Here is a 26,792-nt window from a genome sequence, read left to right as displayed (position 1 = left end):
TTAGGGCACTTAACATATTTCACCTTGTTGCAATAATTAACCTTGCATATTTTCTAGCTTCCTTACTAAAGAGTAAACACCTTAAGAGCAAGATTTGTGCTCTTACATTTGCATAGCACTTGGTGCTGAACTCAATAAACTGCTCAATGAATGAGTAAATGACAAAAGGTCATTTGAATATGGTAAGTGGTTATCAAAAGGAAATTGCTATTAAATCAGAAATTAGAGAAGACTTAACACCCTCCTCTGTCAAACTTTACAAAGAATAACACTTCTATTTAGAAGGGGGGGAAAGCAGTAATTAGGGACAATTCTATCCCCACTCTTATGAGGTCCCCCATTTGTTTCATAGGGACAGTAGAAGATTTAAAGGGATTAGTTATCCTCAAAGGCTTTGGACTTCTTTGAAGAGGCAACTTTCAAGAACAAAGCAACAAGTTGGTTTAGGAGCCTAATCTCACATACTTTTGACTTTCCATGAAGTATAGTCCTAACTCTTCAACATCACATATGTAAGTCTGTAGTAATGGCTTGGACTCTCTATCATAAGAATTAATTAGATCTAATTCCCGTCCTCCAGTATTAACAGGCGTTTAATCTAACATGGATAAACAGAAGCAGAAAAATGATAAATCAAAACAAATCATCACTAAGTAGAAAAGATATTGACTCTTTATCAAACTGGGCAAATGTTGAGTCAGTTTGGAGTAACATAGGCATAGTGAGCACTTACGTGAAGTTAATGCCACACTTGGAGACCAGACGATAAATGACAAGGTCAAACAATGGGATGAAGATAAGAACCAAAAAGGGATTTAGTACCTGTAACACCATGGTAAAAAGGATTAGTTACAAGTGTTCTTCTATCATGAGTGTGAGCATGTGCTCTCATTTGCATGTGTGCACTCTCTCTCACATCCAAACACACTTTCATCATACTATGTACAGAATGATTCCACATCTTTCAGTCTCTTTACACCCAAGACTCTATTTCCCCTGCATAGCACATTAGCTTCCAAATATCCCAAGGAACCAGTTTCACTCTGAACCTGTTTTTCTGTCAATCAACTGGGAGCTTTCCCCTCCCATTTTCACTTATCTTCTTCAGCACCACAGCCAAGGGAAAAATGTCAAGGCCAGGAGAAAGGAATGAGAGAAGGAAGAATTGGGGATTGTTGAACAAGAGTTTTAAAAAATACCTGGGAGTCACCAATAAACAGAGATTCTGATTTTGTTGCTCACACAACAAAGCCTTATACTTTCTTTGACAATATTTCCATGATACTTGACATGGAAAAAAATCCAGTGCTTATACTTGCCCTGTGAGCTCAAAACTCAGTCTCCCTTGAGTTGATCAGGAGCTACTTACTTAACAGAGGATGTGAAAGAGAAGTGTGGGGCTTAAAGAGAATATTTTCATCCCTATGTTTAGCTCTCCTCAGCATACAAGGAAAAAAACATCAAATTATGGTTGGTAATCCTACTACTACAGGCAATGGTGTAGATGAGGAAAGAAATAAGTACCCGGCACTATAGAGAAGTCTCCTACCTGCATCTGGTCAGGCTGAAGCACAAAAAAACCCTGAAACATGATAACAAATGACATTAAGATGGTGGCCTAAAGACAAAAAAAAAGCCTAGATCAACCATCTTGCTAATTAGCAGGTGAGAAGCGTAAGGTAAAATCCATCAGGTCTTTGGTTCAGGATCACTATTATCCTTGTAAGAGTATGTGGGGAAAGAGACTGGGAATGGCTTTAGGCTATGTCTCCTGAAGGCAGATGGGCTTAAGGGAGAATCTTATTTTCTGTGCATTATACTTTCTTTAACTTGAAAGAGAATAGAGTCAGTGTGTTTTTTATTCATCTCAGTAACTGCAGTCGTAGGTGGTAATAATACGAAGGACAAGACATCATGGTTAGGGTGAAGACTCCCACTGACACACAGTGTTTCTGAAGTTGTTCTCCAGGAGGTCAAAAAGAGGACAAACATGGTAAATCCTGGACAGCCAGGGGAAGGAAAAAAGTGAAATTATATTAAGCAGGCTCCAAACAGACTGGCATCATAAAACCCTGGCATCATTCTACCCTGCCCTCTTCACAACTGAGACAATAGAAGAACAATACAATAATCTAGGAAGTGGGAACAAATGAGAGAAGACTTTTTGCCAATGAATGGAAATTGGAAAAAGAGGAAATAATGTTTACAATTTTCCCGTTATTTCTGTATCCATGTACAAAATATCCCACCTCTGGGTCCTCTGCTGTTAGCCCTGCCTAAGAGATGGTGCCAATTGTGTTGTAGCAGCAATCAAACCCGCTGTGCCCTGGCCAGGCTTAGATGGAAGAAAACATCCACTCCCCTAGGCTCTATCACTTCATTTGCTACCCTCTCAATGCTTCTTTGTATACATTTAAACCTTTCCATCCTTACATTTCTGATTTCTAAAGATAAGATTCTGTTTTTTCTTTCTAGATTTGCTTTCTTTACTTTGCCTACTCAGGATCTTCATGCTAAAGACACATCTCTTATGATCTTATGTCACTTTTCAGGCAAAAACACAAAGAAATTTCTCCTTAATATGGATTATAAAGAAAATGATAGACTTCTCTGGAAAAATCTCTTCTACTCACCAAATTCCCATTCATCCTGGTGGCTTGCAAGGTCCATCGTGAGCCCTAGGGCAAACAGATGCTATTAAAAGAAATCCCTTTCTCTGAGAGGGAAGGGGCTGGAAGAAGGGGTAGCTTTCAAAAGAACTATTCTTTTTTTTTTTTTAACATCTTTATTGGAGTATAATTGTTTTACAATGGTGTGTTAGTTTCTGCTGTATAACAAAGTGAATCAGCTACACGTATACATATATTCCCATATCCCCTCCCTCTTGTGTCTCCATTCTTACCTGCTGATCCAAAAGAGCCCAGAACATGGGCAACGGGATATAAAGAAATAGTACCCTGGTCAGTGCCTTCACATCCATAATGAGGTGCCTCTGCAAGAAGGGGTGAGAAGGAACAGGCTGAATTGCCAGATAGGGTTTTCTTGCTTAGAGTAGAAGTGGCCCAGAACAGTAAGAGAAGAGGTCAAATACAGCAGGAGGGAATCAGTTTGGACATTAGGAAAGACTACATGGAGGCATCAGATGTTTCTACAGTTCCAACTTACTGGGTATTTCTCAGCTGCCCAGTCCAGCCAGTGCTCTCGCTTTGGAATGTCCGCAGAACGGTTCTTGAAACGGTTGGAAATGGCAAACTAGGGCAGAGCGTAGATATCAGAGGAGAGACCAAAAAAACCATCCCCTGCTTTTTCCAATTCATTATCTCTTCCCTCAAACACACATAACTCTTAAGTGACTTACTCCAACCTTTTGATTTCATCAGGCATTGAATTTCAGAATATTTCAAATCTAATTTTACCTATCCTTATTTTCTGTTGGCAACATATATAACTACATTTCAGAAGACTTTTGCCCATTTTTAAAAACGATTACATTATTTTTAACTTAATGGTTAAGTAGAGGCACAGAGGGAAGACCGATTAATCTCAGTTTGCCAAAAGGCACAGAAGTAGAGCAGAGGTCATTGAGAAAAGCCATGTTTGAAGGCCTATATGCTCAGCACAGCATCTCTTTCCCTTTGATTGAAAAAGGCAGGCAAATAATTCATGGACTTACCCAGATACATTTGACAACTTGAGTCACTATGTTTCCTTCAGGAGGTGGTTTTCTGTATATTTTGCTTCCCATTGCAAACACAACTGCAGTTGATAGACAAACAAGGTTCTTAGCTTCTCATTTAGCACATTCAGTATGTAAACACTAAGGACAGAATGCTGAAATATAGGAGCAACTGGCACATCTCATAAAGGGAGGGAACTGACTGACGCTACCTGACTTTGGAGTTATAAAAACTATGGGAGCCAAAATGGTCAGTGTTGAGACTTTCCTGTTATCACAGAAATGAAAGTCACCTTTGAATTCTCACTCTTCTTTCCTCATCTCTACATCTGACATATTACCAACTTTCACTGACCCTCTGTCTTCAGTGCATTTCCTGCCTGCCCCCTCTTTTGCACCACCACTGCTGCGACTCTTGTGTAGGACCTCACAACTTCTACCCTGTATTAACAAAACGGCCACCAACTAGTTTCTCAGTCCTGTTCTCTTCTTCTTTTATCTGATGCCAAATTAAAATATTTTTTCCTGGACCTACCTAACAAGCCCAAACTCCTGGCATGGAAGGCCTTCCCAAATTCATTATTATCCTGGTGGTTATTATTATCATTAATGATCTCTTGAAGATTTATTATTATATGTGAAGTGTTAGGCATTTTACATACAGTACTGATTTAACCTGACAAAATATGTAATACTCTATTTTACACATGAAGAAATCAAGGATTAAAGAAATTAAGCAATTTGTACAAGAAAGTGCCAGAAACTGCATTTTTGACCTGAGGCCTGACTCAAGAATCTATACTCTTAACCACCATAAAGCACCTCATTCATTCATTCTTGCATTACACACTGTGCTAGATACTACTGGTAATAAAGATAAAAAAGAGGTGGCCCCTGTCTGCAATGGAGCTCCCCTCAACCTACCACTTCCCATTTTACCTTTCATTATTCTCCATTTGGCACCTTATCCTCTAACCACTATTTATCATTTCTATGAAAAATTCTTTTCTGTTCTATTTCTGTTCTTGAGCTCATTCTCTTTCCCTCAACGCCTATCTTTATCCTTTAACAACATCTCCACAGTTATCTATAGGTGAATTTAATTTTCTTATTTTCTCCTTTATTTTCCAAATTACCAGCAATGAGATATTACTTTTACAATTATAAAAAAGTAAATTTTTTTAAAGTTTATTAAATTTAACTAAAATCCGTGGGAAACCTCCATCTTGGTACCCTCCCAGACGTACTTTCCTCCTGAATGGACTTCCCAGCTCCAGCAAGATGCCCCTCTAGTAGATCTCTCCTACCCAAGATGCTTTTCTCAGTGACCAGTAGCAATTTCCAATATCCTTACATCCAGAATGCCTGAATCACCTTACTTTTCTCTATCTTAACTTTCTAATTTCTCCATTCCTCTCAGTCAGATTCACTCTACCACTTTTTCTTTATTTATCCTCTCAGTTTCCACAAAGCTTCTCCAAATAGCACCATTTACCTACCACAGCCTTCTTATTGTTGATAGAAAAAATAGTTCAGAGAAAGAATGCTATTCCTGGGAGACCAGTGGGCAGATAAAGAGGTATCTAGATAAGTGGAAGATTTTGGACAGGAAATAGACTGCTCTTGAAACTAAGAATGATCCCAGAAAGAGGCTGAAATTCTCAGGAATTCTGGTCTAAAAAGTGACAGTGAAGTGATAAAAGGAAGACCTTGACAAGTTCACACTTAAATTTCAAGGCCACTTAACTAAAGAAGATGAGTAGGGACCTTGAGTTTCTCTACCATCTCCTCCCACTAGTAGACGTTGCCTCTTACTTCACAAAGAAGATAGAAGGCTTCAAATGAAAACTCCCTCAACTTCTTGCCACCAAATCTATTAACTTCTGTATCCACACCCATCCTCTCCTTTCTCCATTTAGGTGAGGGTGATTGATGTTCCTCCTCCTGTATAAAGGCAATTGTGCCATGTGTACTTTCGTACTGATTATACTGTCTTATATTACATCTTCAACATGTTTCTTTACTAGAGTCTTCCTAATGACATTCAAGCATGCTCAATATCCTCTCTTGACTCCATGTCGCCTTTTAGCTATAAATACTGTCTTCCCTTTCGTCCCTCTTATTCACTTCCCAATCTACTCTAATTAGTCTCGAATCTCCACCAATCTACCATAGCTGATATCATCAAATCAATGACCCTCTTGTTGCTATATTTAATGGACATTTTCCACCCTTATCTTGCCTTCCCAGTCAGTAACATTTGTTACTCTGAATGAGTCCCTTCTTGAAATCCTCTTGGTAGCCAAGATAGAACAACTATCACTTTGGCCATTCCTTCTTAGTCTCATCTGTGGGTTTTCCCTCTTTGCCTGTCTTTTTTTGTTGTTAACTGTTGAACCCTTTACCTAATTCAAATACAAAATTTGACCCTTAACACATTTTCATTGTAAAGGAAATACAAGAACTTACAAGTAAATGCTGGCTTGTATAAATGTATGCTCAACACTGAATAATCTCATTTAATAATATAAATACATAACAAAGAATTGACAATCTATATATTGGAGAAAATAATCATTATTAAGTTTTCATTATATTAAGACTCATTCCCATACAAATTTGAAACATTATTCTAAAGGTTTATGCCATAGAGATTGCCCCTTAGAGATTTGATTCTGGCATTAATGAAATCACACTGGTTCTCAAAATACGATGTTCTGTTTTCTGCCTCTCCATTTGCACTGTTTTTTTCCTACCTGGAGAGCCCTTCCCCAACTTTTCTTTTGTGAATCTTTATTTGAATAACTTCAGTGCAACCTAGTTACTCATGCCTTTGCTGCACTTCCTTGTAGATATCTTTATTTCTGCACTTATCACAGTGAACAGAACTTCATTGTTCACTTATCTGTATCTTCACCAGGAAAATAAAATTCCTTGCAAATAGGTACCATAACTTGTTTATCTCTAATTCCTGGTGCTTAGATCATTTGACTGTCTTCTTTTTTTTTTTTTTAACATCTTTATTGGAGTATAATTGCTTTACAATGGTGTGTTAGTTTCTGCTGTATAACAAAGTGAATCAGTTATACATATACATATGTTACCATATCTCTTCCCTCTTGCATCTCCCTCCCTCCCACCCTCCCTATCCCACCCCTCTAGGTGGTCACAAAGCACAGAGCAGATCTCCCTGTGCTATGCGGTTGCTTCCCACTAGCTATCTATTTTACGTTTGGTAGTGTATATATGCATTTGACTGTCTTTTAAATACCTGTGTTCCTCACGGTTCTATCCTTGCTGTCTTTTTACCCTACTCTTATTATCTCTTAGTTATTCCATCTATTTTCATGAATTAATTGCTATCCATATATTAATAGCTCCAGATCTTTATAGCTGAAACATTTCTTCTGAACTTTAAACCTGTATTTCCAAATAAATGTTTGATACTCCCAATTAAATGTTTCAAGGACATCTAAAATGTAATGTATCCAAAACTAAATTCATTAGTATTGCCCCAAACCTATTCTTCCTTATTATCAGTTAATGACCCTACTATCCACCATTTGCTCAAGCCAGAACCCTACATTCAATCTTGGCTTATCTTCTCCCTTACTTTCACACATCTAATCATATCAAGTTTGTCAATTCTGTCAGGGCCAAGGAGGGTGAGCTAAGTGAGGCACTCACCTTGAGCACAAAATTTAAGGGAGTACCAAAATTCAGTAATCAAGACAAAGGGTATCCTTGTCTCACCCTTAACCCATTCTTTCTCCACATTACAGTCAGAAATACCACTGAAAAATAAAAATCTAACAATCATTCCTCTATTCAAAATCCTTTTGAAGCTCCCTACTAGTCTCCTGATAAAGTTCTAATTCCTTAGTAGGTTAAAAGGCCCTTTATTATCTAGTTTCTGTCAATTTCTCCTCTCTATCTTTCCATTTATGCTCCAGGCAATTTGAATTCCTTTAAGGCCTTCAAATATGTCATACTATTTCTCATCTCCTTGTCTTACAGATACCGTGTCCTATTTCTGTTTCACTTTCAATCTTTTCTTTGATTAATCTTTGAATTAATTGCTGCTAATCCTTTAGGTCTTACCTTACACATCACTTCTTTCCTGACCCTCGAAGTCTTAGTCAGATATCCCTCCTATGTGTTCCTATAGCTTTCTCTGTATTTCACCAGCTGTGACAGTGATCATACTATATTGAAATTTCCTGTTTTCTTATCTGTCTCCCTCCTCCTGCTGGACCAAATAAATTCTTTGAAAGCATGAATTCTGTAGCTGTCTAATTCACCACTGTGACCCCAATACCTAGCACAGAATCTGACACATAAACGGCTCATTAAGTCAATGTCTATCAAATTAATGAGTGAAAAAAAATCAAATGAATAAATTAAATTATAGTGAAAAGTCAGAGAACTGACTTATTTATTAGTACCCAGAAAATTGAAGCAGCTGACTAATGATGACAGCTAATACTTATTTAACATTTCATAATTTATTAAACATTTCCATTACAGCATCTCTTTTGATCGTCATAATTACTCTGATATGTAAATAATATTATTGTTCAATGATCCAGAGAAAAAGACATAGTACTAATCAGAGGAAAACCAGGAAAATATTTGACTTCAAAGGGAGAAGGTCACAGGGAGATCAGCTCTGTGCTTTGTGACCACCTAGAGGGGTGGGATAGGGAGGGTGGGATAGGGAGGGTGGGAGGGAGGGAGACGCAAGAGGGAAGAGATATGGGAACATATGTATATGTATAACTGATTCACTTTGTTATAAAGCAGAAACTAACACACCATTGTAAAGCAATTATACTCCAATAAAGATGTTAAAAAAAAAAAAAGGGAGAAGGAAGCAAAGAATGTATTATCACAGGGCTCCAGGAATTACGCATACATTTCCTTGGAATTGGAATTGCAATCTGATATAATAATATTAGCCCCCCCCCCAACCCCCGGTAGAAAATAATCAGATGGAACATTGAGTCTCTGGGCTCTTTATCCTCTATTGAGCTCTTTATGTGTTTGGACTGGATATCTTCCAGGGGGGCGGTGTCACCCAAAGGCTCAGTGTGAGAACAGGTTTCCAGGTCAATGATTAGAAACAATCATGTCCAAGTTTCCCTTTAGGCTGTGTAAATTAAGCAACACACACATCCCTGTTCCACTTCCATTCCTGGGTTCCCTGTGGTAAAGAGAATGCCACTTGATCTAAGTTGCATCAGTCTCCCCCTACTTATCCAACACCTCTTATTCTCTTTGCTTAAGAGCAAACTTCTTGGGAGCATTGCAGAGCAGGGCAGAAACGGCTAAACCTAGAAGCTACTTTAAAAGGCCCAACGAATTTTAAAAGTCTTCCAATTACCAGATAAATAACCATCAGATGAAATAAGCTAGTTCAAAAGGAAGGATTAATTATTTTCCTTGCTTCATTATATACTGTAGTGTAGATCAGTACATCTCAACCTTGACTACACATCAGAATCACCTAAATACTTAAAAAGTTACAGATGCCAAGGCCCTATCCCACAGAGATCCTGATTTAATTAGTCCTACATAGGGTCCAGGGATCCGTCTTTTTTAAAGCTCTCTAGGAAACTTCTTATTAGTTATGTAACCTTGGGCACTTTTTTTGAGGTTTCTGACTTTATTCAGTTAATTTATCGCCAACGTCTAGGGAAAACCCCTACAATAACACTTACCTAATAGGTTAGTGTGAGGACTGAATGAAATAGTTTGTGTAAAGTGCTTACATCATGCTTTACATGTGGAAGGCATCAGTGGCTATTAGTTTCCTTTGCTCCACTGCACTTACCAAGAGCTATCACCATAAGCAATCCTGGAACTCCAAAAGCCAATGCATAGCAGTCTTTCCCAAAACATTGCACATCTCCTACAGGAAAACAAAACAAAACAAAACAAATTAATCCTGAATCTTAAGTCTTTGATGTTCTATTCTGTAAGCTCAGGTTTTTGAGGTCATAGACATAGCCATCCTTTTTCTTCCCATCACCTAATCCACAATCCTTCTTTTGGGCCAGACAAAGCAAGATTAAAAGAAATTTTCTCAGATTTTCAAACCCTTATAAAAGAAGAAGATGGACAGGAGGAAGCCTTGAACAGATTTCTGGCTGGCCAGAGTAAAGCTTATACAGAGTCCCTCAGAAAAGATCCCAACCTCTCAGCATGGGTGTGACAAATGTAGAAATCAAGCTCCCTGCATTGATGGAGAGGTAGAAGACTGAGAAGTATCTAGTCCGTTCCTCTGCCTGAAAAAATAAAAAAAGGACAAATCATCAGTGCAATGTGCCTCCTAGCTCCACCCCCCACCTCATGTTCAGACTAAGCGAGAGGTACATACACAGAGACAGATTCAGGCACTGCCTCCATGGTATGTGAATATCATATTAGATATTTTAACACATATCTCGCTGACGCCAAACATTTCCCTATCTTTCAAACCCTAGTACAAGCATCTTTAACATTGTTTTACCCCTTTATCTTCGCAAAAATGATCATCTTGTACACTATGCCTATGTACTGTGTCCTATACATATCTATTCTAATATTAGTTTCTTTGCATTAAATGTCTGTTTCTTTCTGTAGGTTGAGTTCCTTTAGGGCAGAAATTGTATCTTATTATTATCTGTAATCCCCACTAGCATAGTACCTGTTATACTACAGACTCAGTAAATGTTTATTAACTGAATTTATTAAGTGACTAAATTAAATAATTGATTTTGTGGAATGTGTGGTAGGAATAGGACTAGAACATGGGACAGTGGAGTAAATTGTCCTTCAAACAGGATAATTTACCTAATGTTTATGGGAAGTCTGCCAAAGAGTATAAAAGGATGTCTGTGGGCTTGGAAATGGCTGGTGGAAACCTGGAGGTGGGTTTGTACTATTATTGAAATATCTTTGTGGAGCAGCTACAAAATGAAGCAATTTTCAAATACAGTTGCTGACGCTTTATTCATTGTGCACTTCTGTGCTTCATTCTGACACCTCGGATCTTTTCCTGACACATCAGCACAATCCTCATTTTCTATTTATGGTGTGCTTTGCTTCCTCTTCTGGTCCCCATTTAAACTCGTTACACCAATCTACGTGTATAGTTCATTGTGCATAGAATCCCACTTGTCAGAGGTTGGTTATTTCTCCAACGTCAGCAAGCAATTATGATCTATGGACCCTCAGGCAGATAAAGAATATAAAATAACTCAAATGGTCTGAAGGGTTAGAGACACGAAGGAAGACAGGACACAGAGAAAGAACAGAGTGAAAACCCAGAAACATGGTAACTAGCTACAGAAGAGGGAATAACACATGAAGACAGCCAAAAAAGAAAGCTGAGAGGAAAAAAGAGGAAGCTAGAAATGTTGGCTGATCTAAGCATAGACTACTTCCCTTGCCTAGTTGTCACTGCTTCCTTATACAGGCCCATTTTTACCTTTATTCATACTGTTTTCCCCTCCCACTGACAGTGGCAAGTATTTAGGAAAAGAAGGAATGATCATCCAGACAGGTTCATCTGGAGAAACTCATTCTGTTTTATTCCAAATGGTCCTTTTCCCCTTCCATAGAATCTCAAAGCTAGAGATGCTTAAATCATCTCCACACTACTCATCACCTCCCATTCCCGAAGTGATTACCATGTATCTTCTTAAGTACCTCAAGTGAGAGTAAACTCACTACTTCCAACTATTTGAAGTTTTTCTTTCCATCAAGCCAGAAGCCAGCTTCCTATAGCTTTCAGCCATTGATCTTTGGTTTAATTACTGACATCCTTCAAATATCTATAGACAGCTAAAATATTCTCTTTAATTCTTATCTTATCCAGGCTATAAATATCTCCATTTCCCTCAACCTTTCTTCATAAGAGCATCTTTTAGTCCATCTACCACCCTGGTCACTTTCCTTTGAAATGTTGCAGTTTTTCCCTCTACTAATGACCAGTACCCAGCACTGAACACAGCTCCCCAGATATGATCTGACTAGTGGATCACTTCAATCTTGGCAAATGGTTACCTGCCGTTTGATGCCTGCTCTACATTCTTGAAAACACAGAAATTACAGGATTCTTACATGTTTTTCTTCAAACTGGTCTCCACCAAAAGCTGCCACACAGGGTTTGATACCTCCTGTCCCCAAAGCTATTAGACTCAGGCCGACCATTGATAGGACTCTGAAATGGAGAGGTGAGAGTACTAACCATATTGATACTAAACACAACTGTAGAAATGAAATATAGAGCTACAAGAGAAAAAAAATGTGTACAAGGGCAAAGACCTTCTTCACATTTCTACACTGTGGGCATTTTCCATATGCCTTCACTCCTAGGGGAGACTCAGGTACACTTATAATCCTTGAGTTTCTGCCAGCAAGTATATATTACATGGTGAGATTTGTCCCTGATCGTTTCATTTACCCCTTGTGCACAACAGATAGAAGCAGATACTGAAGGAACTCCAAAGTTAAAGCACTGGTTCTCAATCTTGTCTTAGTCAAAGGGACACTTCAATAGAATGACCTTGTGAACCCTTATCCCACATATCCTTAGTAACCACAAAATAAAATGTTAAACTAGTCATAACTAATAGGAGAAGTGTCACTGATTTCTGAGGGGACAACAATAAGGAGGTATCTAATATTTATTAAATTTCAAACAAAATTCTTAACTCATTGGAAAATACACATATAGGCACAGTATAAACATGAATATGTATGACCTGCTTCTTGAACAACTCTAATCCTCTCTACTGACTGAACCAACAGACATCAGAATCTATCAAGAGTCTCTGGCATCATAAACATCAAGAGCTTAATAAAGAGGGATAGAGCAACTGGAATATATGGAACTACACATAAATGGAAATAATCTAAGCTTTGAAAATGAATTCTACAATGTATTATAAGGAAATATCACAGACATTTTTTTTTAACTCTGGTAAAGGTACAATGTGTGGATGGGTGAATAGGTGAGGGAATATGGAGGGCATGAAGGTTTTAATGTCTTCAAGCACATGAAGAGTTTTTATGAAAAGGATACTAACTGGGCATTCTACTAGTCCCCAAATATTTAATAAAAACAAATGAGCTCAGATAAAGCAGGAAAGAGTTTAACTGGTCAAAGTTTTTCCTTAACCGATTTGGTATTAAAACAGATTGGAAAATAAAGGGACATCATTGGTAAGAAGACAGAAAAACATCTGTAATGAATGTGTGAGACATTTACCTGCCCAATGGAGGAAAAGTGGTTTAGTTTATTCCATGATTTTACTCACGTGTGTAACATTTGTCCCCCCAGTACTGGTAAGGCACCCATGGACTTGATCACATGGCCAAGCACATACACCAAGGAGAGATAGATGATTGTCCTGTTGAGAGAGTTAAATCAGTCCGTCTACAAACAGAATTCAGAGATTTGAGTAATTACAGACTCAGAGTTCATACTGTTCTCAGTGCCAGGATAAAAGGAGCGGCAGAAGGAGGGGGTGGAGGAGGAAAGAATTACCTGAGATATGCAAATAGAAATAATAATGGTGAATGAAACAGTCTAGAAAAAGAGACAGTAACTCTTTACCCTGTAGTGTTAGAGATAATGGACATTCCTTTCTCATACCTGCTCTCTCTTTTCCCTCACTAACCCCACACAAACACAGAGTACCCCTGATCTTGTGTAGATATGTCATGACCAGGTTGGATTTGTAGCCAGCGATAATGTTTTAAGTAAGGAGAACCAGAAGAACAGGATACTTTGACCTGAGGTTTCTTCCAAGGAATGTCTTTGGCTCTAGAAATCCATCGGGGTCAAGAAAGAACGTCACATAAACAGGAAAGAAGGGATGGTTAACACAAAGAACTTTCTCTAAACACAATCACTGGGATATATAGAGAGGTAAAGGGCTCTCAGGTTCAGTCTGAACACTTGGGTTAATTGTAATCCCCACCACAGTTTCCTCATGGACAATTTCCCAAGGGTAAGAAAGGAACCAGGGTCTTTGAACAGACTGTCCGGTGATATAGCTCATGCAGTTGATAGGGACTTGTTGTTATGTTGTTTTTCAAAAAATTCTGAATGACAAACAGGAAGTAGAAGAGTGAGGAATTCCAGTAAGAACATATGTAGAGATATACACACTGAAACATGGCATACTACCAAATATACAATGTGTATTATTTGTATTAGGACACCAGTATTCTCTTTATATATAAGTAGAATATTAATACTAGAAGGAATCTTGGAAATTATATAGCTTACTTCTGTGATTTTGAAGTGTTATATGCTAATGTGGAATATAAAGAATGGAATGAAGGTAGCAGAGAGAGGCTGGAGATGTCAGAAATCTCAGAATGTGGATTTCTCATTCTAAATGCCTAATCTTCCTAGGTTGGCCCTCCAGGGAAGAGATCTTAGAGGGTTTATAATGGGAAGCAGGGGATAAGAAAGCTGAGTGACTAAACCAGGGCTAATTAATATTAGGGGAGGGGGCAGCCTTTTCCAAAAGGCCTTGTAGCGTCTTCTGGAGAAAAGTTCCCTTCATTGAAATAAAAAGAATGAATAGAAAGAAAGGGAATAAAAAGGGACTGAAAAAAAGGCCAACAATTATGAACACAAAATAGATGATCTATGCTAAATCATCACAGAGAAAAAACAAAAGGAGTCTGAGCTGGAGTGATAGTCTGCGTTGGGAGAACAGGGCAATATCAGGTTGCTGGACTAAATGAATGAGAGAAGTGTAAGTGCCTTAAAAGGAAAACGGGCAACCTTCTAGGTGAAAGATTCAGGGAATTAGTCTAGAATGTGAAGAATATAAGACAGGAAGCTAATGGCAGAGAACTTTAACAGAAGGAGAGAGAAGTCAAGAGAGACTTGGAAATTCTGCATTTGAAATGGAGTCATTGGGGTCATTACAATCCCAACCACAGGACACAGTTCTGTTTTAGATAGACTTGACCAATCTTCCATTTGCAAATGAGGAAAGTGAAATCCAGAGAAGTCAAAGGTGACATTCTAATTAGTATTAGGATTAGGTCTAGAACTTCTACTTTCTTACAGCCCAGCATTCCTTCAGTTTTATCATGAACAAGTTAATGTGGAAAAAGGAATGGGAAGAGAAAGAAGTTTTAAATTTTATTTAACCGTAAGAATATCAAAAGCCAGAGACATTGTAAACTAAAGCTTAGGAACTGAGAAGGAGTATGTGCAGTAGGCATATATTATTATACATACTTCCTCTGATAGCAGAGGAAGAGACCCAGCATAAAGAGGGTCAGCTCTGACAAGACAAAAAAAAAAAAAATAGTGGGGGAAGGACACGCTATAGACACACTCAAAAAAAAACAGAAATTGTAGAGAAGACATCCAAAAGCATATTCGGCAATAAACACATTTAACAGAGTGGCTTTTAGTGATTGCCATGATCAGGAGTCCAGAGTGATAGGCACAGGTCACAAGGTAAAAACCAACACTAGGGACTATGACTAAAAATGCTATTCTCTCTTAAAAGCAACTAGGTATCAAAAATTGCATCTGAGCATGTAATTAACCCTCTCAGTAGATGTTTATAGAAATCATAAAAAGCCAGTGTCCATGCTTAAAAATTTTCTTTTCCATTGTGTATCCACTGGCTACTCTTTCCTGTGTGTAGCCCTGAAGGAAGGTTCACCTCTTTCCTGACATAGGGAGTTCCTTATACAAGAGTCAGGGACCCTGGGTACCCATTTTCTCTTAACAAAGCTATGATTCTGGGACTGCAAACAGAGGAAGCACTTTTAATAGAAGTTGTTTACTAAATTCAGATGTTTCTAATGTTATAGGATGTTTTTCATCCTGAAGATAACATCTGAAGAAAAGGAGAGGAGTTTTAAATACTTATATTCTTATGTTGCTGTCATCATTGTTTTTGTACACGTGAGCTCACACACACCCCGACAGAACAAGTTACTCATGTTTTCTCCAACTCACTTTCTCTCAGAAAGAGATACCAATTCATCCCCCAAAGAGTTTTGTTATTTAAAAAGCAACCACAGGGCTTCCCTGGTGGCGAAATGGTTAAGAATCAGCCTGCCAGTGCAGGGGGACACGGGTTCGAGCCCTGGTCCGGGAAGATCCCACATGTCACAGAGCAACTAAGCCTGTGCACCACAACTACTGAGCCCGTGTGCCTCAACTACTGAAGCCCATGCACCTAGAGCCCGTGCTCCGCAACAAGAGAGCCACTGCAATGAGAAGCCCGCGCACCGCAACGAAGAGTAGCCCCCGCTCGCCGCAACTAGAGAAAGCCCGCACACAGCAACGAAGACCCAACACAGTCAAGATAAAGATAAGATTGGAGCTGATTTCTTTGATTTGCTTTGGTGCTTTCAAGGCAGGAAATGCTTTCAGATCACTTTCTGTGTGTAATCTGAATGCAGGTAAAGAATTCCTCAACTTGTCAGAATGCTAATTAAATGTAATAATAATTTGTGTAGCCTGCTGTGATACTAAAGTGGTTAATGACAGTCACTTGGGTTTCCAACCAGGAAGGGTTTGTTTTAATGCACATGTCTAATTTAAGAAGTTCACTACTTTATTATCACGTAATATTGTCATTTGCTTGAAATAGTGCAAAGCTAATAGTTGACTGATCACTCCTTAAGAATTTATGGTTTCTTATAAAATCAACAGAGAATCTATTTCCAAAGAAAGAAATATCAAAATTAAGTAATAATTTAAAAATTTATGGGGAAAGTATCTCAGGCAACTCATAACAATTCCTAGATGTTTTTTATTAGTCCATGATGTTTTCACAGTACGAAAGGCTCTAAATTTATAGATAAATGCTGGGCCTGCTACCTTAGTATGTGAGTGTGGTTGCTCTGGATGCAGTGCAGAGGATACACAGAGGCGGTAATTTCGTGCTCCAAGAGAATTAATGGTAGAAAGGTACACGATGCTCAAATAGCTCCTTCCTTAGGAAAAAGGAAACTCTCCAGAAAGTCACACACCTAGCAGAATCTATTGGAACCTTGGGACTTAGATATTTTTATAATCCTATTTCTTTTTTTATAGAGCTTCAAAAAATCATCTTTGTTCAAAAAGAGGAAATATTTTCTTTACTACAAACGGACAGAACTTTTCTCATATTTTCACAAATGTCAGTGTTCTTCTATTTCAGGAATTAATTTAAAATGTTGTCATCAAATAAAAATTTCCATATTATTTTAAAATATTTCTTTTATTATTATCAAGTGTCAAAGGTAATCAAGGCTATTACTCTTGAGGCACAAAGCAGATGTTGACATAAGAATGCTCTTTGTCACTACCCCTTATTGTCGTATGCCATGGTGCCAGGCAGAATTGCTGAAATCCACACCCCCCCACCAGTGATGTCTCACCCTAATCCCTGGAACCTATGACTATAATGAGATGTCACTTCTTTAATTATGTTATATTATATGACACAATTGACAGTAAGATAGGGAGACTAACTAGATGAGCCTGATCTAATCATATGAGCCCTTAAAAGCAGAGACTTTTCTCTGGTAACAGAAGGGGAAGAGATTCAAAGTTCGAGAAGGGTTTGATACGCCATACTGATAGCCTGAATATGGAAAGAACCACGTGTCAAGGAAAGGGGACACCTCCACCTGAAAGATGGCAAGAAAATAAGCACCTACAATGACAAGGAAATGAATTCAGCCAACAACGAATGAGGCTGGTGGTAGATTATTCCCCAGAGTCCAACCTAGGAGACACCCAGACCTGTGAGCCAACTGACTGGCTCCAACTTCTCACTTACAGAATTGTGGTATAATAAATGAATCTGGTTTTAAGCAGAAAAAATAAATAAATAAATAAATTTATTTTTAAAAAGTAGCTGAAGTAGAGATTAAAAAAAAAAAAAAGCAACCACAATACCCACAACAAAATAAGTCATCTTCACACCTGCCCACACCTACCTCAGTCTTGTGCCTACATTTGAGTATCTGAGGGTGAATAAATTTATTAATTGAAACACTTGCTGTGGGCCTGTTATGTACCAGGCACTGTTCTAGGTGCTGTGGATAAAAATATAAATGAGACTTTGTCTTCTAAGTGTCTGAAGAAGGTATTAGATTCATATACAATAGTTATGATAAGACAGAGTTTGGTAAATGTCACATGAGGGTAAAAAATAAGGAGTTTAGAGAACTTTAGATTACTTCTGGCTAGTGGTGAAAGGTGAGGGGCAGAGAATACTCCATTGCATAGGTGGAATTAGAACTGAGCCTTAAAGGGTTTGGACATAGAAGGCTGGGGAGGAAGGAGATTCCATGAAGTAGAAACTATGCAAACAGACATGGAAAAGAAATGTCCCTCGTTATCATTAGGTAAATATTAGTATTTGGTTTTTCTCTAGTGTACATTTTTGAAAGGGAGTATGACAATAAGAGCAGAAAGGTAAATTGGATGAGATTAGTAGACAGAGTGTTAGCAGAAATTTTTGAGCAGAGTAGTAATATGAACAGAGATTTCTTTTAGGAAGATTAATTTGACAGTAGTGCATAGACTCAATTGTGAACAAAAGATATGGGAAGCAATGAAAACATCATACATGTCCATTTCAATAGCCCAATTTAGAGGCTAATGAAAACCAAAACTAGAGTAGTGGTGATTGATGGCCGTGGGATACAGTGTTGAAGAGGGAGAAAGTGACAGAGATTATAGAAATAGAATTGGCAGAATTTGAAAACTGATTGGATGTGGGAGTATAGGAAAGCTAGGAGAGAGGATAAGGTGGAATATCCAGGAGATGAATGCTAATGTGTAGTTATAATGCATAAGGGCGCTTGAGTGACAGGTTAAGATTACAGAGTTTGAGGAGCCATTAGCATATAGGTAAAATGGACACTGCAGAGCTTGCTGAAGGAGAATCTGGAGAAAGGGAAGAGGGTAAAAGGTATACACTGGGGAAATGCCTACATTCAGGAAAGAGTAAAGTAAACAAAAAGCAAAAGAAAAGCCAAATGAGGAAGAATCCAAAAAAGTAAAAGAACCAGAAAATACAGTGTTAGAGAAGCCCAGGAAGTTTCAAGAATTTAGGAGTGATAACAGACTAAAATGTTAAAACACGTTCAAAGTGAATAAGAATTTAGAAAAGACCACTGGGTTTGATAACAAAGAGATCATTACCAGTGATCTTAGAGAGAAGAATTTCAATAGGATAAAAAGATGACATACTATATATTATTTCACTTACCGTAATCTGCTTTGTATTAAAGCTAGTTGAATATGAACAACATGAAGCAGGTATTATGTCTTATTCATCTTTTTATCCCTCATGGTTCTTTGGACAAATAGAAGTTGCTCAATAAACATTTACTGAATTAAACTCAATCAGCTTAAGTGGAATCTAATTGGATTCTACTGCACTGCATTACATTACTCTACCCTAAGGAGCGATAATGAAGAGTGAGAAAGGAAGGCAACAAATAATAAATGATTCTTTTAAAAATCTGAAGGTAGTGGTAATAAGACAAAGAAGATAGAAAAAGAAAGGTTAACAATAATTTTGTTTGTTTAAAGGTCTCATATTTGCCCTTGCTTCTAGGTACAGGACAAGAGTGTCTCTGAGGAAGAATTTGAAGGCAAGAGACGGAGGTATTGAGGGTACAAAGACACCAAGGAGAGTGATCTAGGTGACGGTGATACATCTGTAAAAATTCATCCAGCTGTACATTTAAGACTTTTGGATTTGTGTACTTTATGTAAGTTATACCTCAATAAAAATAAATTCAAAAAAATTTTAAAAAGGATTGAGGATTGAGATTGAGGGCACAAGTGGAGGGTGCTAAATTTCCTCTGAAATAGTCAGGAAGCTATTGCTTACCAAATCTCGGATCTATACTTTTTCAATCTTAAAGGAAGTCATTTTAAAAATAAATAAAATTACTACGTGATATGTGTGAGTCTTTTATTCTATAACTGAATGAAGACTATATACCATGGTTTATACTTTCTTTCTGCACATAGTGCCAACCCTCTATCTGGATGGACTCGGTAACTACTACTACATAAGGAGCAAACATAGATCTCAGCCACCTGCCATACCTTTCCCAAGGCAAGAAACTGTGTTTAGCACTAAGTTGTGGTTGTAGCGCTATACTGGGTGCTGATTAAAAACTTTAGGAGAATGAATATATCTAGGCCAAAGTGAGATAGAAACCAATGTTTACTAAAGAGGATTCCTTGGAACACTAGATCCACAAGGAATCCTGAAAAAATATTCCACGGTTAAATAAGTTTGGAAAATACTACATACCATAACCTCCTCTTGGATATTTTATAGTATGAATTCACATGTTAAAGGCTGTAAGAAGTCATGCAGTAAAGATACCTTTTTAGCTTTATTCAGCCTAGCATTTTCCAAACTTATTTGACTATGAGAGCTTTATGTTCCCACATAACATTCATTAGATCCTATACAACCAATTTTCAACAGAATGCACTTTGAGAAATGCTAATTTAGACAATTCCATAGATGACAAGTCCACAGAAAATACCTGAGTGATGGATATCTAAGAGCCATCTCTAGCCCATGAGGATGATGTTATAGGGGACAAAAATAACACTATCCCAAACATATCTCTTGGTGCTATTTTCAGGGACTTAAAAGATACTGAACTGAATAGACCATTACTCTAACTCATGAAGATATTATATTCTTAAGAAAGAAACTACAGAAGGAGGTTAGAGAAGAGAAGCAGAGATGGTAAAAGAGCTAAAAAGAGGGATTCATAAGAAGATAGTAAAAGTGTTGGGATGACTCAATCTAGAGAAGAGATGGATAGCATATTAAATAACTACATTGAATTATAAATTTTCTTGTGGGTAGCAATCTCTATCACCTGAGATCAGAACAAGAACTAGTCTTACATTACAGAATGGAAGATTAAAATTAGATAAAAGAAAAAAACCCTGCTGACTGAAAAGGGTATAAAAATATTGGAAAAACTGATAATGAAGAGACAAAACCTTTCTGTATTGTCAGTCTGAGAGAGATTCTTATTTGTCATGGATGACATAAGTATGTTCTTGCTTGGATGCAAGAGGCTAGAAGTGATAGTCTCTGCACAATTAATATGTGCAGCTTCTTGGACTGTGACCTCCCATCATCCTTACTTGAATTTTCCCAACCATGAGTCAGCAATGGCTGCTCCCAGGATGGGAGTGAAATAACAGAGGCTGCTGAAGGCATGGTATACAGATGTGGAAGTGTCTTCACTCCAGTGCAGGAAATACAGGAAATACAGGGTCAGCACAGCTGAAGCAAAAAAAGAGAGACAAAACAAAATAGATGCATTAAAATGATTTATGGAGCAGAAGAACATTTGATATGGTCTTGGAAGTTGATCTTGACCTTCAACACTCCTATCAGTGAAGTGATGAGGGGTGATTGCTGGGCAGTAGAAGCAGGGCCCCTTGGAGTTGTGGGAGTGAATGGGGCTATGCTTAGTATACAAATGCAATACTCCTCCCTTCAGTCAATGTGTACACAGCATCATTTAGGCCAATCCAAAAGATAACATGGGGTTTCTAATATCCCTTCCTTCTCCTTCCCAGCAATGATATAATCCATAGACCTGAGGAACAGAAATGAAGAATGGAATGTCGATGATGAGAGTTTTTCCACCTATATTCTCATAGGCTGTGTTCTGATTTCCACTTGGCCTTTCTGTTCTTGGCCTGTATGAGTTAGTAGGTGAAATCCCATGAGGCATTTTTTGGAAGTCTTCCCCAAAGGAAAGGACCAATTGGATGAAGGCAGAAAGAGTAGATAAGGGAAATAAGTGCATATGAGACAGGCTGTTACAAACATGGGGTGAGAGTGAGTGGAGAAGAGTAGGACTCGGGGACACAAAATTACCTTTCATGCCATAATAGGAAAAGCGCTCACAGAATTCATTCACCACAATGAAGACAATACTCAGTGGATAGTTGGAGCCACAGATTTTCTAAGAAACAAAAAGGCAATGGTTCAAGCGTGAACTATATTTCCCTGTTTAAACCATTAGATTGTTCCACAACAGAAAAAAATCATTTATTTTAGGTTGCCATGATGGGTCATGTGAAACAATGGCCCCTGCTCTTCATGAAACAGCCAGTATCACATTAAAAGTGCTTGCATTGCTGATTTAGCAGTGAGAAGCCATTCTGAATATTACTTTGTTCCTTAATTCATTTAACATGAAACTGCTCAGGCATTCCTTGATACTAGACACCAGGACCTGTTCATCTTCCCACAAGTACTAAATGAAAAGCCTGGGGCTCTGGGTAGGAGAATAATCATACTTATTTTCAGGAACAGAACAAAGGGTTGGCCTCTGGAGCACTTGATGTCCAGGCAGTCACACTCAGATGTCAGTATCCTGCTTAGCTCCACTGTGCGGATTAACCTTTCTGTTCCCACTTGCCCCATTCACTGTGCTGGGAGAAATCCTAGCAATATGAAGCCTTCCCATTCAGTGGCTACTGAAGCCAGGCACAGAGCCCAGTACAGATTCTTAAAGGTAAGATGATTGATCACCTTGACCTTGGGCAGAGAGTTCTTAAATCTTGTCAAATTAAGTGTCCATTCTTTCTATGAAAGAGAGATTCTATAACATTTTCATGCTAATCCTTTTGGGCATTAAAAGGACTACGCTATTTCATGCACTGTATCAGTCAGAATAAAAGGAACATCATGTTTTATTTCAAATCCCTACTCATTATGATAGCCCAGCCAATATGAGAGGGGGATGGAGATATGTGTCCTTGGTTCAATCGAATCTTATCATGAGATTTTTATTGCCTTTTCTTATTCATAAGATGTACATACATCTTTGTAAGCAGCCTCATATTCTTTGGGACCAGAAAACGTATAACTAAATAAATTAATGTATTCATTCTTTTATCCACATGGATATATAAAAACAACCCTCCAAAATATTAACATACATTAACGTATGATAAAAACTTGCTTGAAAGACAATATGAATTAGTCTTATTACCTTCCCAGCTCACAGCTCGAGAATCATGCAACCTGAAGTTTAGTTAACACATTTCTACTAGCTATGTAACACTGTCACTGGCTGTGTTAACATACTGATCCAGGCCATGTCACTACACTTGGCTTTATACTTCAGTTTTGTTATTCCAAAGAAACTACCACCTCTAGAATACTACTACAGCTACCTCTTTGCCTGTAGTAAGAATTCAGTAAATACTGGCTAGTATGTCTATATCCTCTCCATTTACAGGATTTTGATATGAGGATTGAATAAGAATTGGGAAGTGCTTTAACAAGTGTATAAAGTAAAACATTATTACTTCCTTGTTTCTCTGTCCTTTCTCCCACTGTAAACTGGAACACAGTAACAGAGACTAGATCTGTTCTAAAACTTCTCTTGGTGGTCAGCATAGATTCTGTGCACAGGGGAAACTAAGGGCTGAGATTTTTTTTGGTGAAGAAAACAATCACACACAGTTCTCCAGAAAGGAGTACTCGCCAAGTTTCCCTGGACATTCAAATTACTTTTTTTGCACCCCAGAGAAACTCAGAATATACAATGAAATACAGCCAAGTCCTGGATACCAACTGAAGAACTCTGACTACCTCTTCCTGCTGCTTCCTCTCTTAAGTTAAAGGAAACTTCTGTTTAGGTTTGGTTTACAGGTTAATTCTAACTCCAAGAGAGAATAGTTTTTAATACTCTAACACAGCTCAGCATGAAGCTCCAGGGGCCAAGGAGGAGAACCAAAAGAGTAAGTCTGTTCCTACCAGAGACAGAACCGAATCTGAGGACTCACCGGAGATGGCTTCTTTGGAAAGCTGGGGGGTCGAGGTGGTACCTCTTCAGGGGAGACAGGTAAAAAAGGAGTTTCCTTGAACTCATTTTTCTGGAAGAGATTCATGGCTGGCTCCTTACTCTCTCTCTCTCTTCAAGCATTTGGCTTCGGTAGGCAGTTGGGACAGCTGCCAGGCTACTGTGAAAAGGGGGACTGGGAGGGGAAGAGAGGGTGGCTTCAGCAACTAGGTTTAACCCTGTGGGTGTCAGGCATCAGCAGCTGCCTGCAAAGCAGACAGCTATAGAAAAAGAAAGGATTGGGTCTCAGAGACTAGTTCAAAAGAATGTTTATGTCACAGGGAAGTGAGAATAACACATCATGGGATGAGACAGTATAATGCTGGAAAATTTCAAATGAGTGAAAATTAGTTAACACAATGCCTGGAGCATAGCCTAGAGTAGATTTTGAGATCGATTTCAGGGTAATAATAGCTACCATTTATTGCACACCTATTGTGGGGAAGGTTTATACACACATACACACACACACATATATATTATATCTACATGTTCTAATTCTTACTACTATCCCCATTTTATAGGAACTAATGTCTCAAGAGGTTATGTAATTTGTCCAAAGTCATGTGGCCAGTAAGTGGCAGAGCTGGAATTTTCACTATGCCACTACAGATTAGTATCAGTAATGCCTGTGGTCATTACTTAGGAATGGAAACTATGGAAATAAAAACATAGCAATGTAGGGGAAATGAAATGCATCGAAGAGGGAAAGTTATCTCCAAACAGAATTTGGAGAGATACAAAAAATGTTGATTTTTGGTTTTCAGCATAATAAAGTTCAACTAGAAATGTCTTATAAGCAATTAAAGAGGTGGAGCTGAAGAAAACAAAAGGAAAGGGTTGGTGATGTACATTTGGGAATCATTCTTCTCCTTTGCTAAATTCATTCTCTGTGTTTTCATTTTTTTCACTTCAAAATGAATCCATCATTTCACTAGTAAATAAAATTTAATTTGTGTAAAAATTATGAGCCAGTTATTTTCTAGGAACCATTATAAACATTATATTTCTTAATTTTCAGTGAATGGACTCCCAAATGACTCCAGAATATAATATTTAGTTCTTATCAGAGGAGGAACAAGAACAGAGATGACAATGATAGATACATTTTAGACAGTATTATTTTTGCTAAGTTAAAGAGGTAAAAGAACAAGAGAGTACGGTGCCCATCTAGCTATCAATCAAAAGAAAAAGGAAAAGAATGGCTAGAGAGCAATAAGAAAAATGAGGACTAAACGAAAAAAGAAGTCAGGAAACAGAAGAATGAATTATTTTATTTTAGAATATGAGAACCTATGACTCTATCCCTCATAAAATTCTAACATTACCTATTTGAGTTATTGACAAATAAGACCAGGAGAAACTCTGCCCTTTCCTCCCTAAACTCCATCTTAGACTTTGACCATGTTTTCCCAGCTTCTATTCACTCCTCCTCCTGCTTCTCTTCCACCAACCTTTACCCAAAGAAGGGTCCAATTCATTTCTGTTTGTGACATTAATGATTAAGCTACAGTTATTCTTTCAGGAAGTACTGCCCTTTCTGACCTAGTTTGGTTAATGACTCTGGATACAAAACAAATGAACAGTCAAAACTTACTAGTCAAGTTAACCACTAGGGGCACAGATGCTTTTAAGATCTAATTATATCACTGGCTCCCCCTGCTCTGGCCTTGTACCTCTGGAATAGCATTTGATCTCTCAGAGCAGATGGAATAGCACCGGTAGGCAAGGCACCAATTCATTTGTGCTTATAGGTGCCCTAAATACCAGACTTTAGAGTATTGGCATTGGTTCTCTGATACTCGTTTGTTTAAGTGAAATTCTTCTTTTGATTATGGCAATACAATGCTAGCATTTATAAAATCGAATAGTATCAGAGATGAAAGGAATCTTAATCTTGTCCTACATAAACTAAACTTCCCAGATGCTAAAAATCACTTAAGGATATATATATTTACATATATATTTATATTTGTATATATACTTATAACTACAAATTTCCACAGCAATTCACACACACACCACACACAATTAACAGGCCTTTGCTTTGAAAAGTCTTATTCAATAGATCTAAGTAGGTATCTAAGAACTTGTATTTTTAATAAGCATCTCTGGTAATTCTTATAATAGGGATTTGGTGAATACTGGTTTGAAATCCTTTCCCTAGTCTAGCCTGAAGAATATTACAGAAGAGCCTCCCAGCCTCCAAGACCTATTCTAGAACCTTTTCTATCTTATCAAGATGCCTCTTGTACACCATCATTTTTGCTAAGTTGAAATCAGATAGAAGGATAAAAGGGAAAAGATCAAAGAGAAAAGCAACTCCTGAATAGAAATGAGTACAAACTCTTGAAAGATAAAAAAAAATAGAGTGAAAGAATCTAAAATATCAGTGATAAGAGTAAAAAATATTTGTGACCTCAGTGATTATAACAGAAGAGAGTGATATTTTACAATCATGTACAGAAAGGAGGCTGAAAATGACAGATACTAATATAGTCAGAGAGAAGAGGCAAATATGAAATTAAAAGGGAACATGTGTTTAGCAAGGTGTATGAATACAAAATCATCATATAGAAATAAATTGTATTTAAATATCAGCAAAAACAAAGAGAAAAGGGAATTTTAAACATTATACCAGCTCTAATAGCATAAAAAATACCTAGGAATAAATCTATTGAAAGATGTCTAAGACGTCAATACTAACCACTCTAAAACATTATTGAAAGAAATTAAAGATCTAAATAAATGGACAGACATACCATGCTCATGATTTGGAAGACTCAGCAAAAATGTCAGTAATCCCCAAATCAATCTATAGTTGCAACACAAAATCCAACAGGTTTTGTGAGTGTAGAAAATGACAAGTTGATTTTTAAAATTCATATAGAGATACAAAAAGCGAAGAATAGCAAAGGCAATCTTGAAGAACAATAGTGGAGGATTTGCACTAACCAGTAGGAGACCTATTATAAAGCTACAGTAATTATAACAGAGTGGAACAGACACAAAGATAGATAAGGCAACCAATGCAACAGAACAGAGTTCAGAAAAAGACCCACACATATACTGAGGCATCAGTTATGACAAATGTGACACTGCAGTGCAGTGGGGGAAATGATGGTGTTTTCAACTAAAAAAACACCATCTAGATACTCATATGGAAAAAAATACGTTTACCCATGTTTTTATGCATGGTGTAAATATATCTTACACCATGCATAAA

At 37.7% G+C, this 26,792-nt stretch overlaps 1 protein-coding gene across 1 annotated transcript in view; it reads right to left on the bottom strand.

Annotated features, from left to right (window-relative positions):
• SLC15A2 (solute carrier family 15 member 2) overlaps window positions 1-26,182 on the bottom strand; it is a 39,597-nt gene extending 13,415 nt beyond the window's left edge. Inside the window, exons 1-13 of the mRNA XM_082394909.1 lie at window positions 23,511-26,182; window positions 21,589-21,676; window positions 20,844-20,985; window positions 12,982-13,074; window positions 11,783-11,882; window positions 9,873-9,963; window positions 9,510-9,587; window positions 3,674-3,756; window positions 3,166-3,252; window positions 2,903-2,992; window positions 2,634-2,678; window positions 1,550-1,582; window positions 734-822 (exon numbers count right to left, since the gene is read on the bottom strand). Of these exons, the coding sequence (XP_082251035.1) occupies window positions 734-822; window positions 1,550-1,582; window positions 2,634-2,678; window positions 2,903-2,992; window positions 3,166-3,252; window positions 3,674-3,756; window positions 9,510-9,587; window positions 9,873-9,963; window positions 11,783-11,882; window positions 12,982-13,074; window positions 20,844-20,985; window positions 21,589-21,676; window positions 23,511-23,615 (1,124 nt within the window). The 5' untranslated portion in view covers window positions 23,616-26,182. The remainder of the gene's footprint in view (window positions 1-733; window positions 823-1,549; window positions 1,583-2,633; window positions 2,679-2,902; window positions 2,993-3,165; window positions 3,253-3,673; window positions 3,757-9,509; window positions 9,588-9,872; window positions 9,964-11,782; window positions 11,883-12,981; window positions 13,075-20,843; window positions 20,986-21,588; window positions 21,677-23,510) is intronic.
• Between the last annotated feature and the right edge of the window lie 610 nt (window positions 26,183-26,792).

The sequence above is a fragment of the Balaenoptera borealis genome (genome assembly GCF_965194805.1).
Source record: "Balaenoptera borealis genome assembly, chromosome: 5".
In the NCBI taxonomy this organism is placed as follows: domain Eukaryota; kingdom Metazoa; phylum Chordata; class Mammalia; order Artiodactyla; family Balaenopteridae; genus Balaenoptera; species Balaenoptera borealis.
The sequence above is the reverse complement of the archived record's forward strand: the minus strand, read 5'-3'. Positions and strand labels throughout refer to the sequence as shown.